The 14,644-nt window shown below is 36.9% G+C and overlaps 1 protein-coding gene across 3 annotated transcripts in view; it reads right to left on the bottom strand.

Moving 5' to 3' along the window:
• C2cd6 (C2 calcium dependent domain containing 6) overlaps positions 1 to 14,644 on the bottom strand; it is a 75,977-nt gene that overhangs the window by 13,662 nt on the left and 47,671 nt on the right. For all 3 annotated transcript variants that reach the window (XM_069995827.1, XM_069995826.1, XM_069995825.1), the window contains one exon: positions 2,536 to 2,584. In XM_069995827.1, coding sequence (XP_069851928.1) covers positions 2,536 to 2,584 — 49 coding nt within the window. The remainder of the gene's footprint in view (positions 1 to 2,535; positions 2,585 to 14,644) is intronic.

Raw genomic sequence — 14,644 nt, forward strand, 5'->3', positions numbered from 1 at the left:
CAGAATCATATGATACTTCAAGCTGTAGTTTTTGAAGGACACTCATACTTATTTTTCATAGCAGTTGCACTAATTTACATTCCCCCTGATAGTGTATAAGCATATCGTATTTCCTACATCTTCACCAGAATTTGTGTTTCTTGATAATAGCTATTCTGACTGAGGTCAGCTAGAATCTTAATAAGATTTTAATTAAATTTCCTTTAAGGGTAACGATATTGAACACACTTAATGGATTTTTTTATGATAATTTAGTCTTAGTATTTATTTCCGTAGTGGTTGTACTAATACTTCTTTTAAGGAACTATTTATTTGCCCATTGATTAATTGGATTCTTTTGGTGTTTTGCACACACACACACACACACACACACACACACACACACACACACGCACGCTGTATGGATCTTTTAATGGGATAAATGGCAAATATTATTATCTACTTTGTGTTTTCTTTTGATTCTAGAGATTGTTCCCTTTACTGTGCAAAAATTTTTCAATGTGATGCAATCCCATTCTTCAATTCTTACTCGTATTTTCTGTATGCCTGTATCTTCAAGGGTTTTCTCTGTCTTCTCTAGCAGTTTCAAGATTTATAGTCTTATAGTTTAGCAGTTTATTCTATTTGAAATTGATTTTTGTACAGGATGGAAACATCAGAACTTAAGGTCCAGAGTAATCTTTCCTGACTCCATGTTACATTTTCTGGGAAGGAAGGTTGGGCCCCTAAGGCCTCAAGCAGCACAGCGACAAGTAGCATCGACTTCTTTCCCACTTTAATGCGGGGTCTGCGCTGAGCCCACGTAGCCGCTCTCGGTTTGAAATTTCATGTCTGCAGCTGGCAGGTGCTGCAGATTTGCAGCTGTCTGCTTGGCAATACAAGCTGGTAGCTTCAGCGCATCAGTGGCAGCACTCATACCACACTCCCACTGTGCACTGCCTGCCACAGTGGAGGCCCTCAGCTGTTGCTCCACCCTTGTGATAAGTCTCTGCTCAGACACCAGATTGTTCATGGCATCCTTTGAGATTTAGGTGAAAATAACCATACCTTCACAGATTGAAAACTTGGGCATCTGCAGAATTAGTACCTGTGACTGGCACTAGGGCCTATGATTTTTGCCCCAATGGCAGAATCATGAGTTGTACAAGGGTGGCTTGAGCTATGGCTAGAGTGGCTAAAGGAGGACTATGCTGGAATGTGGGGAACAGACACTGTGGTCACATATGACTACAAAGACTGGCCTCTGAAATTTTGCTGTCAAGTTCCTGACTTGCCTCTATGATCTCTGAAATTCTTTTGGTGTCATGGCCCCATAATCTTGAATAGGGACAGGAACTTTTCTATGCCTATTACTCCTTCCAGCAAAGGATTGCTTAGGTCATGCCCTTGATTTGCTTTTCTAAATACTACTTGTTACTTTTTACATGACCAAGCCCTGAATTTTTCCATTCTGCTTCCTTTTAGCTATAAAGTCCTTCTTTAAATTATTTTTTCTTCTCTATTATTTTACAACATGTAGTTTAACAAAAGCCATATGGCTCCTTCCATGTTTGGCTTAGAAATTTCTTCTGTTAGATATCCTTAGTAGTTTGTAATTTTTTTCTTCTAAGTCATAATTTACATGTACTTTAAACTTTTTCTGTCACTTGAAGTAATGGTCCCTAAAACTATACATTCCAAAATAGCTTCCTTCATGGAATAGATGAATGATAACACATATGACTAAGATATTAAGTTATGGCCATATTGGCCCCATTCTACTCATCAAGCTAAGGCAAACTTCTATTTGCTAGTTTTGTTCTAAAATTGTACTTTTTCACCACACTTTGATCTGTTTCTTTTTCCTATAAACAAGGATTTATCTATGATATAGAGAAACACAATTGCCTGCACACCTTTCTCCAGCCATCTTCCTGGATATTTGAATTAAATTATCCAGTTTCTGAATGGATATGGAATCACTACATAGGTATGACTATTTCAACTATTAGAATTTTAAAATACTTCTGTACTAATGTGTAAAACATGGCTGCCTATCTACCTTGACTCCTGGGGAGCTCCTATTTCTCTCAACACTGACATAACATAGCAGGGACCTCTGGAATGCTGACTAACAGCACTGTGTGATCTGTTTATTCCATGCTTGTGTTTGAGTAGTTGCTAAATATTTGATTATCATATTACTGATGTGTTGAATGTGTTTTCGTAATGGTATCAGTGAACAATGAAAGGATTTCATTAGATCTACAGGGTAGAAAAAATTTGGAAACACAGATAAACAAATGCAATAACTAATTTACTAACACTGGACTGTTATACATGTAGAATAAGAATTATCCAGGCTTCTAACTGTATTTTGCTTTGCTTTACTTTCCAGTGATAGTCTAATACCACAAATATTTTTTGGCAATAGTGAAAAATGTAATTTACCTTTTGAGGAAAAGTTTTGATAACAATTATTTGAGGTGAGTTAGAGTTCCAAAATTTCACTGAATACATATTCAAAGACATAATAACACATTAAAAAAAACTAACCTTCAAGATAACAGGATATCACCTGCCCCATTTGTTCATATGGAGTCACCTGGAATAAAAATAGAGAAAGTATATAGTAAAATGTAAGTAAATGTAAATATAACTTTTAAACAGTATTACTGGCAGCAAAATATAAAATGAGATTAAAGTGTTACAGTTTGTGTATATACTACATAAGAAAAAGTTTATTTACAATTCAGTCAGTGAAACTGGGAAAAGTTAAGATCTAGCTATAGCTGAAATATTATTTTAATAGGTTAAAGTAATAAATGTCAAGCATTAAGAGGAAATGTGTGATATTACATTGTGCATCCTTAACTTTTTTCAGTCTCCAAAGTCCCAGGAAACAAAGAATATTGATTTAAAATAAAAATAAAACAAGACCAACATCAAAAAGTCTATGTGAAAATAGAAGGGAGGGGCCAGGTGTTGGTGGTTCACACTTGTAATCCTAGCTATTCAGGAGGCTGAGATCTGATGATCATGGTTCAAAGCCACCCGGGCAGGAAAAGTCCATGAGACTCTTATCTCCAATAAATTATTCAGAAAACTGAAAGTGGTGCTGTGGCTCCAGTGGTAGAGTACGAGCCTTGAGCTGAAGAGCTGAGGGACAGTGCCCAGGCCAGAGTTCAAATCCCACAACCAACAAAAAAGAAGATAGAAGGTACACTAGAGAAAGCAGTGTAGAGCAATGCTTAAAGAATTTATCCCTCCATTGGAATGAACTTCAACTGCTCTAACCTGACAAATCAATTACGTCAGAACTCCAAAATATAGCCAAAACCTTGAAGCAAACAGAGCATTGAATAATCAGAGAAATGTAAAAGCAGACAAACTTGGGTATTTAAGAAAATCTGTGGGGGGAGTGGTAGAAGGAAGAGACAGTAGGAGAAAATCAAAGGAAGAAGAAGCAATGCTCAACAAGAAATGTACTCGTTACCTTACTCATGTAACTGTAACCCCTCTGTACAGCATCTTTACAATTAAAAAAGGTGGGGGGGGGAGAAAATCTGTCTCAAATCACTGGCTATTGAGATAATAACAGAGAACACAAAATGGTCACAAAATGGAATATAGTCTTCATAAAAATAATTTGAGTAAGTTACAAAACAAATGGATGATTGTATCCCTTGGCAACTGACAACAGAAACCCCTGAAAAAGGAGGAAAATGAATTTCCAGGGTTATCATATTGTAATATTTGAATGTCTAACTTTAAACAAAAAGTTTCAAGGTATACAAAGAGCTATGAAACATGGTCCCTCACCTCACAATGGGAAAAAAGGCAGAAAACTGCTAAAGAAGATTTTTAACTTAATAGCTTTAGACATTTATTTTAGATGTAAATATTTATTTTTTTAAATAACTTTTTTAACTTGGCTAAAAAACTAAAGAGATCCAAGAGCAAAAACCTAAAATAAAACTAAAGAACTGAAGTTGGAAAATGACATATGAACAAAAAAGTGAGAAAATCAACAAATAATAAATATAAAATGAAAGCAAATATAATTTGTAGAAAGTATAATAAAATTTTATGTGTTTAACAGCAGAGTAAGAAAGTTGAATTGGATAGGACATGTAAAATTATTCAATCTGAGAAGCAGAGAGGAAAAAGAACAAAGAAAATTAACAGTGCCTAAAGCACATATAACCAACTCTACATTAGGGATCACTAGGAAAAGAGGAAGATGACAGAAGAAATTAGAATAACTTACAGCAGAACATTTCCCAGATTTGGTGAAAGAAATGAATCTACACTTCCAAGAAGCTCAATTAATTCTACAAAGGATAAACCCAAAGAATGTTACACTAAGAAACATTGTACCTAAGCTGCCCCCCCCAACATCCCCATAACAAAATAAAACAAAAACCAGAGAGAACATAGAACTAGTAAGAATAAAATGACTCTTACTAGTATAGGAATCATGAGTAACAATTTTTCATCAAAAACCATTTAAACAGAAGGCAGCAGACTGACATATTTATAGTGCTGAAAGAAAAAAATATCTCTTGACCCAAATTTCTATAACCAGTTAAATCATTCTTCAAAAACCCAAAGATACTAAGCCATTCTCAGATTACAGAAAGGTGTGGAGTTTGCTACTATTGTCCCTACCTACAAGAAATGGCAAGAGAGTCCTTGGCACTTTGGCTTCATGAAAATTTTCAGCTTACAATGAGTTTATCAGCATATAACACCATTATATTTAGCTTACAATACGTTTAACAAGATGTAGCCTCATTATTTTTAGCTAACAATCAATGTAACACCATTCTTTTTAGTTTACAGTAACTTTATTGGGATAGAAAACCATTATTTGAAGCCTACAATGAGTTAAAACAGGATTAACTGAATCCTAAACTGATCTAATATTGAAGTACCTAAATAAACAGAGAACCTTAAAAGCTGCGGTGTGGGGGTGGGTGGGTGGTGGAACATATTTGTAATCCTAATCTGGAGGCTGTGTTTGGAGGATCATAACTTTAAAAAACAGCCTGAGCAACATAGTAAGAGCTCATCTCTCTCTTCTTTCTTTCTTTTTTCTTTCTTTTTCTCTCACCCTCCCCCCCCCCCCATACACATCTGAAGGGAGAGATTAAGTAGAATACAGTAATAGCAGAGATTTAAGTATCTCCATTTTTGGACACTGATGGATAATACAGACTGAAAACCAATAATAAAACATTGCATTTCAACTACACTTTAGATCCAGCAAACCTAAAAGACATAGAGAAAACATTACACTCAAAAGCAGAGGGGACTGGGAATATAGCTTAGACTGCTTGCCTAGCATGCATGAAGCCCCGAGTTTGATTCCTCAGTACCACATAAACAGAAAAAGCAGGCAGTGGTGCTGTGGTTCAAGTGGTAGAGCGCTTGCCTTGAGCACAGATAGGTCAAGGACAGTGCCCAGGCCCTGAGTTCAAGCCCCAGGACCAGAAAGCAGAGAAATACAAATATTCTTCTCAAGCCCACACAGAACATTTTCTGGAACAGAGTACATATCAGGTCACAAAACAAGTACTGAGAAATTTAGAAATAACATCAAGTTTCTTTTCTAAGAATTATATGAAACTAGAAATCAATACAAGGAGAAATCTTGGAAAAATCACATTTACATGGAAATGAACAACCCACGAGTCAAAGAAGAAAAGGGCAGCAAAATTTAAAACATATTAGGAAGAAAATTGGAAGTGACTGCATGGACCAAGATGGATTGTACTCATAAACTGACATGTTGAATTAAAGCCCACTTGTACAAGTATTCAAAGATAAAGTTAGAAAATTCGTCCAAAAACAATAAAAGTATCTAGAGACAAATGAAAATGGATACATAACATTCTAGATTTATGGTATACAGCACTGACAGTTCTAAGAGGGAATTTTATAGCAATAAATACATGTAAGAAGAAAGAGCTCAAGTAAGCAACCTAATATTAAGACTCAAGAAATCAGAAAGAAAACAAACTAAGCCTCAAATTAGAATACATTCCATATTAACAAAACATACCTAGAGATAATCAATGAAGCTGACTGTTGCAGAGTGTTTGCTTATACACTTGCCTGTTTTGAGGCAAGGGCTTGCTATGATGCCCAGACTGGGCTGGCAGACTTGCAACACCCATGCCAGACCTAGGAATTGAGTTTGTTTTTAAAATACATTTATTCACCGATGTTAACACATTAACCGAATCTGTACATTGCTAGTCAGAGCAGCTTACAAAACGCCAGAATGCATCATAGAAGCCCTGGTAATTAACGTGCACAGTGGCTGAGCCCCACGCTTGGATACAGCTTTACCATCGCAGAAATGTTTCAGTAATGATTCCTAAAAGGATCCGCTGTAACTTTTACCTAAAACTTGGTACAAACCCAGGCTGCAATCTCTCTTTTTTTAATTTTTTTTAAAAACACACAGTTTCACGCTGTGGTAACTTGGAAACGTGCAACCCCGTCCACAGAGACAAACCAACAATGCCGGAGGAACACGATCCTCAGGCTCATGCAGCCATCCGGAACAGCACATGCTCTGGAAGGACTTTACACCAAAAAGAATTCCTCAATAACTTGCTCTCCTGGAGTGGATCGAAGTCTTAAAACGTGAAAACCACCAAGTGTCCTTGGTTACTCGGCCTAGCTGCCCATCGGTCGAGTGGTCGGGGAACTCCTGTCGCCATCGGCGACAGCACCGGGACATGATGAGATGTCCCAGAAGGCTGGCTACGCTTTAGAGTGACCTGACCGGTTTGAAAAGGCTTTTCTTCTCATCCATCCACTTGCACGGTGAGCTCACTGCTTTAATCAATATCAAACTCTAAATAAATGCTTACAACATTCTTCCTCCAATCTCCAAAACCAAAACCAAAAGTAACTAAATGGTAAGTGAGACTTTGGCTTGGTCTAAGTTCAGTCTTGGGGAGAAAAACCACACTTAGCTTGGGAAATTGTTGTAAAGAAAAAGCAGTTTAGGTGTTTCCTGGCTGTACTTTATATCTCTATGTGTATATTTATTTTAAAAAGTCCTTATTCAACTATCGATCCATTCCTATTGGTAATGCTTCTCAACCTGACATTCCGCAAAATATAGACTTTTTACAAATCACGGCCTCTGTAATAGGAGGAAACGGACATGCACTCTTCCCAGGGCCTGTGGCCTGGAAGGAATTGAGTTTTCAAAAGATAAAGCTGATAAACTTTAAGACAGACCAATCGTGAAAATAAAGACTCAATTCAGAAATTCAAAAAGAAGACATTATGACTGATATCACAGAATATAAAATAGTACTATATATATAAAATACAAAAGACTGATATGAATAATTATATGCCAACAAATTGGATAACTTACAAGGACAAATTCCTAGCAACAAAGAACATACCAAGATTGAATAATAAAGCTAAAATCTGAATAGATCGATAATGAAGTCAAAATCTACTAAACAGTTATAATGGCTGGGCGCCAGTGGCTCAAGCCTGTAATCCTAGCTACTCAAGAGGGAGACTAAGATCTGAGGATCATGGTTCAAAGCTAGTCCAGGGAGGTCCATGAGACTCTGATTTCCAATTAAAACCAAAAATCCAAAAGTGGAGCTGAGTCTCAAATAGTAGAGCGCTGGCCTTGAGCAAAAAAGTTCAGGGACAGCACTAAGGCCCTGAATTCAAGGCTCACGACCAGTATTACAATAAAAAATACAGCAGTCAAAATAGCATGATACATGAAAATAGCATAAAACATGAAAACTAGCATAAAAACATGAACAAAAAACAGAATCGAGAAAGAAATCCATGCTATTAAAACCATTTGGTTTTCAATACAGAAACCAAGAGGAAAACAATAGTCTTCAGTAGTGATGGCAGTAATTTTCCACACTAAAGTGAATGCAATTGTGTCCTTATCCTATTCCATATATAAATTCACTTAAATGTAAGATATGAAAATGTAAAAAAGATTAGAACACAGTAGGAATGATTGTAGGCAAAGATTCAGTAGCACAATCAACAGAGTAGATACAACCTATAGACTAAAAGAATGTATTGTCAAACTTTACAGCTCATAAAAGGTTAATATTCATAATAGATCAAGAGCTCGAATAACTAAGCAAGGGAAACCATCTGATTTAAAAATAGATCAAATTAAATGTTTAAAAGACATACAAATAACCAAAGGGTATAGAAAAGAAGCACTCAACATCTCTAATCACTAAGGAAGTGCAAACTAAAACCACGATGAACTGTTAAAACTAATAATATCAAAAGGTAAAAGCATGAACTGACACATGTGGAGAAAAGGGAACTCTTTACACACTGCTGTTGGGAAAGTAAATTAGTACAGTCATTATATGAAACACTATGAAGGCAAAAGTAGAATTACCATATGATCCACCATCTCTCTACTTGATATATATCCAAAGAAAATGAAATCTGTGTATAGAAGGTTTCTTTGCTCTTCCATATTCATTATAGCATTAGTCACACTAGCCAAGATATGAAAACAATCTATGTGTATGTACAGCAATGGATGCATGAGCAAAAAATATGGCATATTCAATAGGCCAATATGATACTACTCAGCTTAAAAAATGAAATCCTGTCATTTGTGGTAATGTGGATGAATTTGTAAGGCATTTTGTTTAATAAAATAAACACTGAATGATAGTGTGTGATCTCACTTATACAGTTCCTTAAATAATAGCAGAATGATGGTTATCAAGGCTGTGGGATGAGATGAGATGCTGGTCATATAACACAAAATTTTAATCAGAAGAAATAAGTTCAAGAGATCTGTTGTATAGCATGGCTATAATTACAATGCTTAATATACTTTTTAAGTGTTCTCATCACCAACATAAAGTGAGGTAATCTATACATTAATTAGCTTGGTTTAGTCATTCTGCAATGAACGTGTATTTCAAAATATGTATACAATTCAAAATATGTATTTCAATATATATACAATTGTCAAGATAAAAATTAAAGCAGGGGAGTGCTGATATATGTTATAAAATTATGAACCTCAAAAAATTATCTTAAGGATGCTGGACAGAAAAGATTATTCATTGAATTATTATATTTACATTATTCAGAATAAACTCATAGAGACAGGTACATATTAGTGGATTGGAGGATGAGAAACTGCTTGGATAAAGCAGCTTTCTTTGGCTACAATAATTCCCTCCAAGGGAAGAAGACTAAAGGCCTTCTGACAGCATACCCATAGCTTGCGCTTGAGCCCTGTATTTCTAAAGTAGGAGCTGGACCACAACTTATGGTATCCACAAAATCCATCCCTTGTTCTTCTGAAATCCACTTCCTTCATATAAATTCTGCATGCAGACCCTCCAGGATTCCAGTGCACCTTTCTTCCTAGGAAAAATCTAAAAATAAGTTAATGGGACATACTACAGCTCCCACCATTGCAGTTTATCTGGAGTCAATTGAGTCACAATCTTCTCGCTCCTTCACTGCCCATTCTAACTTCCCTTAAATGTTCAGCTAGAATCTCTAATGCTTTTTGGGCATCATTCTTAACAGATCTGAGTCCCTAGTAACCATGACCTTCTCAGATAACTTGCTGCCCTGTGTATTTATCATCAAAATTGAATAAGGAATTCCCAAGAGGCACCAAAGCACATTACCTACATGTTTCCCATTTTCCTCCATCGTCATGTTGTATAGGTTGTTGGTACTTTTTCAAAGGAAATATAATTACCTAGACAGTGGCCATAGTTTATAGTTCAGTGGAACTTTTCCTTTGCCTACTAATAGCAGTGAGCCTCCCTAATTTTGGAACCAAGACTTGTAAACCATAAAGTCTAGTATATGATAACAAGTACAAATTCTCCAAGTGTTAAGGATACCAGATAAAAAGACAGGTTGCTTAAATTTGAATTCAGATAAAATGTCTCAGATATTTCATAAGACAAATTTGTTTAGCTGAAATTCAAATATTTAAACTGGGAGTCATATATTTTTATTTGCTAAATCTTTAGTAATCCTATGAAATGTGTCACTAGGAATGATGCTAAGCAGGCCACTCTTATTTTCACTCAGTGGTTCTTCGACTCATATTCTCTACCTATTGTAATTAATCACAGATTTATACAAGGATTTAAAGTGTACCTTGCAAAATATTGCCAATAAGGTAACATTTCTACTGTACTCTTAACAGGTCATTTTCTCACTCACTTTTTTTTGGGACTAATACAATCAATCATCTGTAGTTATGGTCCCATTCCTGTGCCCTCTTTCCTATAAAGTAGGACTTTTGGTCTTGTATAATGTTATTTCATAATGTGAGCTATCTCTATCACACTCTCTGAGCCCTCAAATGATGCTGCTGTTTGAGTCTCTGTGATCAGTAAATGAAAATACATTCCAAAAATATTTATTCATGTCAAGATGAATAGTTGATACAGTCAGAGGTTTCCAAAGTAATCAGCTTGATATCAAGTGACAAGCTGTATCCTCAAAAGATAGTAGCACTGTTTTTGACAAGTCCAAGATTGGTCTCTTTTGCTGGAAATTGGACATCAGACAGTGTTAATAGGTGATTCAGTATTGCTAAGCATGCTGTGTCAAATCTTGTATAGATTGTGTGCTAGCCATTAAAGTTGCTATGTCATTAATGCATGTATTGTCAGTCCTGGGCATCTAATGATAGAGATAGTTGAAATTAGCTGGCTGTCATTTTGTCTGGTTGTTCAGTGGCTACCCCCGACAGATGTTCCCTGATGAACATTACCTTTCTGTGTCCACTCCATATTTTTCTACCTAAAGCCTTTTTGCCTCTCACCTCATAATCTTCTCAACTCCAGCTTACTCATTAGCCAGCCAAGACATTTGTCACTGCTCAAGAGTTTCTGTACATATTCCATTAAATTCATGACAGTGCTTGCCTCTGGAGAATAGAGTGGTAAATGATACTAGAGATGAGAGATAAAGGAGACTGATTTTATTTACCAAGTTTTATTTATTTTTATTTAAGAATGATTTGTCAACATTGAGATATCACCTCACTCCAGTTAGAACTGCAAAAATCAAGAACTCTAACAACAACAAATGCTGGAGGGGATGTGGACAGAAAGGAACCTTACTTCATTGTTGGTGGGAATGTAAACTTGTTCAACCACTTTGGAAAGCAGTATGGAGGTTCCTCAAAAGACTTCACATAGAACTCCCCTATGACCCAGCAATCCCACTTTTGGGCATTTACCCAAATGTTTACAAACAAGACCACACTAAAGCTACCAGCACAACTATGTTTATTGCAGCATTATTTACCATAGCTAAGATATGGAACCAACCCAGACGCCCCTCAATATGGATCAAGAAAATGTGGTATATATACACAATGGAATTCTATGCCTCCATCAGAAAGAACGACATTGCCCCATTTGTTAGGAAATGGAAAAACTTTGAAAAAATTATATTAAGTGAAGTAAGCCAGGCCCAAAGAAACATAGGTCCCATGGTTTCCCTTATTTGTAATATCTAGTATATGTATGAGTCAAGTGGAAAAGGTCAGATAATGTGATGTCAGGAAAATGAACCCTTAGATGTGTATTTTAAGGTTTTTTTCTTTCATGCATGTGTTTCTAAAGCATTTATAAGATTATCTCTTTGTTGCTTTGTATGTCCCTCCCCCACAGTATAACCCCTGCTTTCACTATATTTGATGTCAGTATAACTTGTGGAGGAGATGGGGAAAAACCAGTTGTTTAAGGATACAGGTGGACCTGTTGCAACAATGAGAAGTACAAGTTGTCATGTCCAAAACGAGCTTTACAACGTCGGTGGGGGGGCGGGGAAGGAGAAGGATTGGGATTGGGATTGGGGGGGAGGGGGGAGGCTGGGAAGGGATGTGAAGGGTAAACACAGGAGGAGGCTGCAATGCTTGGTAAGAAATGTACGCATTATCCTGCCCATGTAATTGTAACTCCTCTGTACAGTATGTTCACAAATAAAATTAAATTAAATTAAAAAAAAGAATGATTTGTAAGAAAATTAAAAAAGACGATAATGTATCATGTGTTGGGGCTGTACTGGAACTGCGCTGAACAAAAAGACTGGCTAGCGATTTCCCTCCAGTCACTGCCCTCAGGGGAGCCAGTCACCGCGGAAAGGCACACACCTAAGAGACTGAGTTCGGGATTTGTGAGTGTTTAACCTTTTGTGAAATGGATACAGATCTCTGGATATCACTTTTTGTCTGTAAAATATGGCTTGAAAGGCCCTGTCAATGCCCTCATGAACTTCTTTGCACTCTGTGGTCAGCAATTAAAGATAAGTTTCCCCCCGCTTAAATTATGTTCTTGATTTTTTTTTGGGGGGGGGGGAGGTCCCGTCGTGGGCCTGAACTCTGGGCCTGGGCGCTGTCCCTCAGCTCTTCAGATCAAGGCTAGCACTCTACCACATGAGCCACAGCGCCACTTCCGGCTTTTTTTTTTCTTTTTGCTTATGTGGTGCTGAGGAATCGAACCCAGGGCCTCAGGCATGCAAGGCAAGCGCTCTACCACTGAGCCACCTTCCCAGCCCCTTGATTTTTTTTTTTGAGACAGGCTTTTGCTGCTTAATCTAGGCTGACCTTGAACTCATTATATAGCTCAGGTTGGCAATAGAACTTGCAAATCCTTCTACATCATGAATGTTATTATTACAGAGGTCCATTGCCATACTTAATGGGGCTATGTTGATAGACGGATGGATAAAGAAACTTCCCTCCTCTCTCTCTGCTCCCTGCCACACACAGAGGAACACTATTTGTCCCTGTAAAAAGAACTGAGACCTTGCCATTTGCCATAACATGATTAAGCTGACAGGACATTATTCTAAATAAATCAGAATCAGGAAAAAAACCATATGATTGCCATTAAAATATGGAATCTGAAATATAATAAATTCAAATATGCAGACAAAGAATAAATAATCAGTTATAAGGGAAGGAACACACAGACTAAGTCAGAGTATAGCAGATATGTAGGAGTAACAACATGAGCAATAAAATTGTTCTATATATGAGAGTTATGCTGAAGGAGTTTATTTTAGCTGCTTTTGCAACAAGAGTAATTATATGCCTGGCACTGGTGGCTCACACCTGTAATCCCAGCTACTCAGGAGGCTGAGATCTGAGGATCGTGATTCAAAGCCAGCCTGGGCAGGAAAGTCCGTGAAACTCTTATCTCTAATAAACCACCAGAAAACCAGAAGTGGCACTGCTAGCCTTGAGCTGAAGAGCTGAGGGACAGCGCTCAGGCCCAGAGTTCAAACCCACGACCACCACCACCAACAACAAAAGAGTAATTATGTGAGACAATAGGTACATTAATTGCTTTATACATTAATCATTTTATTTCCAATATGTTCCATAACATTTTGTTGTACATGTATATTAAATACACACAAAGAAAACATGTATGTGTGGCAATAGGTATGCTAATTACATTGCAAGGTGGTCCAGGCTGGCCTCGAACTCATGATCCTCTTATCTTAGCCTTCTGCATATCAGGATTAAAGGCATGAACCTCCACACCTGGCTACAAAGTCTTGATGGTAAGAGAAAAATATGTACAAGGAACCAAAATAAGATTAACATATGAGTTCTCATCAGAAATGATGTCATTATCTGAGGTTAATGGGATAATATGAAAGAGTATCGCAAGAAAAAAGAAGTAAAAATTAAAGTACTGTCAACAAGACATAAATCATAACAAAACTAATGAAACTACCTTTCCTTTCTATCATGAGAAAATCATATTCCAAGATTAAAAAAAATACCAAGTCCAAAACATTACTCATCAATCCAAACTTGAAGGTCTATAACATATATTGGTTATATGAAGCACTACAGATACAAGGAGTGTAAAAACTGGCATCTTTTGAGTGTATTATAGTTTTCAGTTTACTAGTGGTGAAGAGGGAGAAATTAATAAAAAATTACTAGCAAATACAAGTTTTAAATTTATGATATCTACTTTAAAGAACATGCACTATAATTATTACAATGTAAAAATTCATCTAAAGATCTCAGAGAAAGTGATGTTCAAAGCCAAGTAAGAAATGGGACACAGAAAGCTGGGCGCCTGTGGCTCACGCCTGTAATCCTAGCTACTCAGGAGATTGAGATCTGAGGATCATGGTTCAAAGCCAGCCTGGGCAGGAAAGTCTGTGAAACTCTTATCATAAACCACCAGAAAACCAGAAGTGGCTCTGTAGCTCAAGTGGTAGAGCGCTAGTCTTGAGCTGAAGAGCTGAGGGACGGGGCTCAGGCCTAGACTTCAAGCCCCATGACTGACAAAAAAAAAAAGGAAAAAAAAACAAAGGGGACACAGAATTTGAAAGGTAAGTGAAGAAGAAGAAGAAGAAGAAGAAGAAGAAGAAGAAGAAGAAGAAGAAGAAGAAGAAGAAGAAGAAGAAGAAGAAGAAGAAGAAGAAGAAGAAGAAGAAGAAGAAGAAGAAGAAGAAGAAGGAAGAAGGAAGAAGGAGAAGCAGCAGCAGCAGCAGCAGCAGCAGCAGCAGCAGCAGCAGAAGAAGAAGAAGAAGAAGAAGAAGAAGAAGAAGAAGAAGAAGAAGAAGAAGAAGAAGAAGAAGAAGAAGAAGAAGAAGGAAGAAG

Source organism: Dipodomys merriami, unplaced genomic scaffold (assembly GCF_024711535.1).
Source record: "Dipodomys merriami isolate MVZ:Mamm:240054 unplaced genomic scaffold, mDipMer1.0.p SCAF_49, whole genome shotgun sequence".
Taxonomy (NCBI): domain Eukaryota; kingdom Metazoa; phylum Chordata; class Mammalia; order Rodentia; family Heteromyidae; genus Dipodomys; species Dipodomys merriami.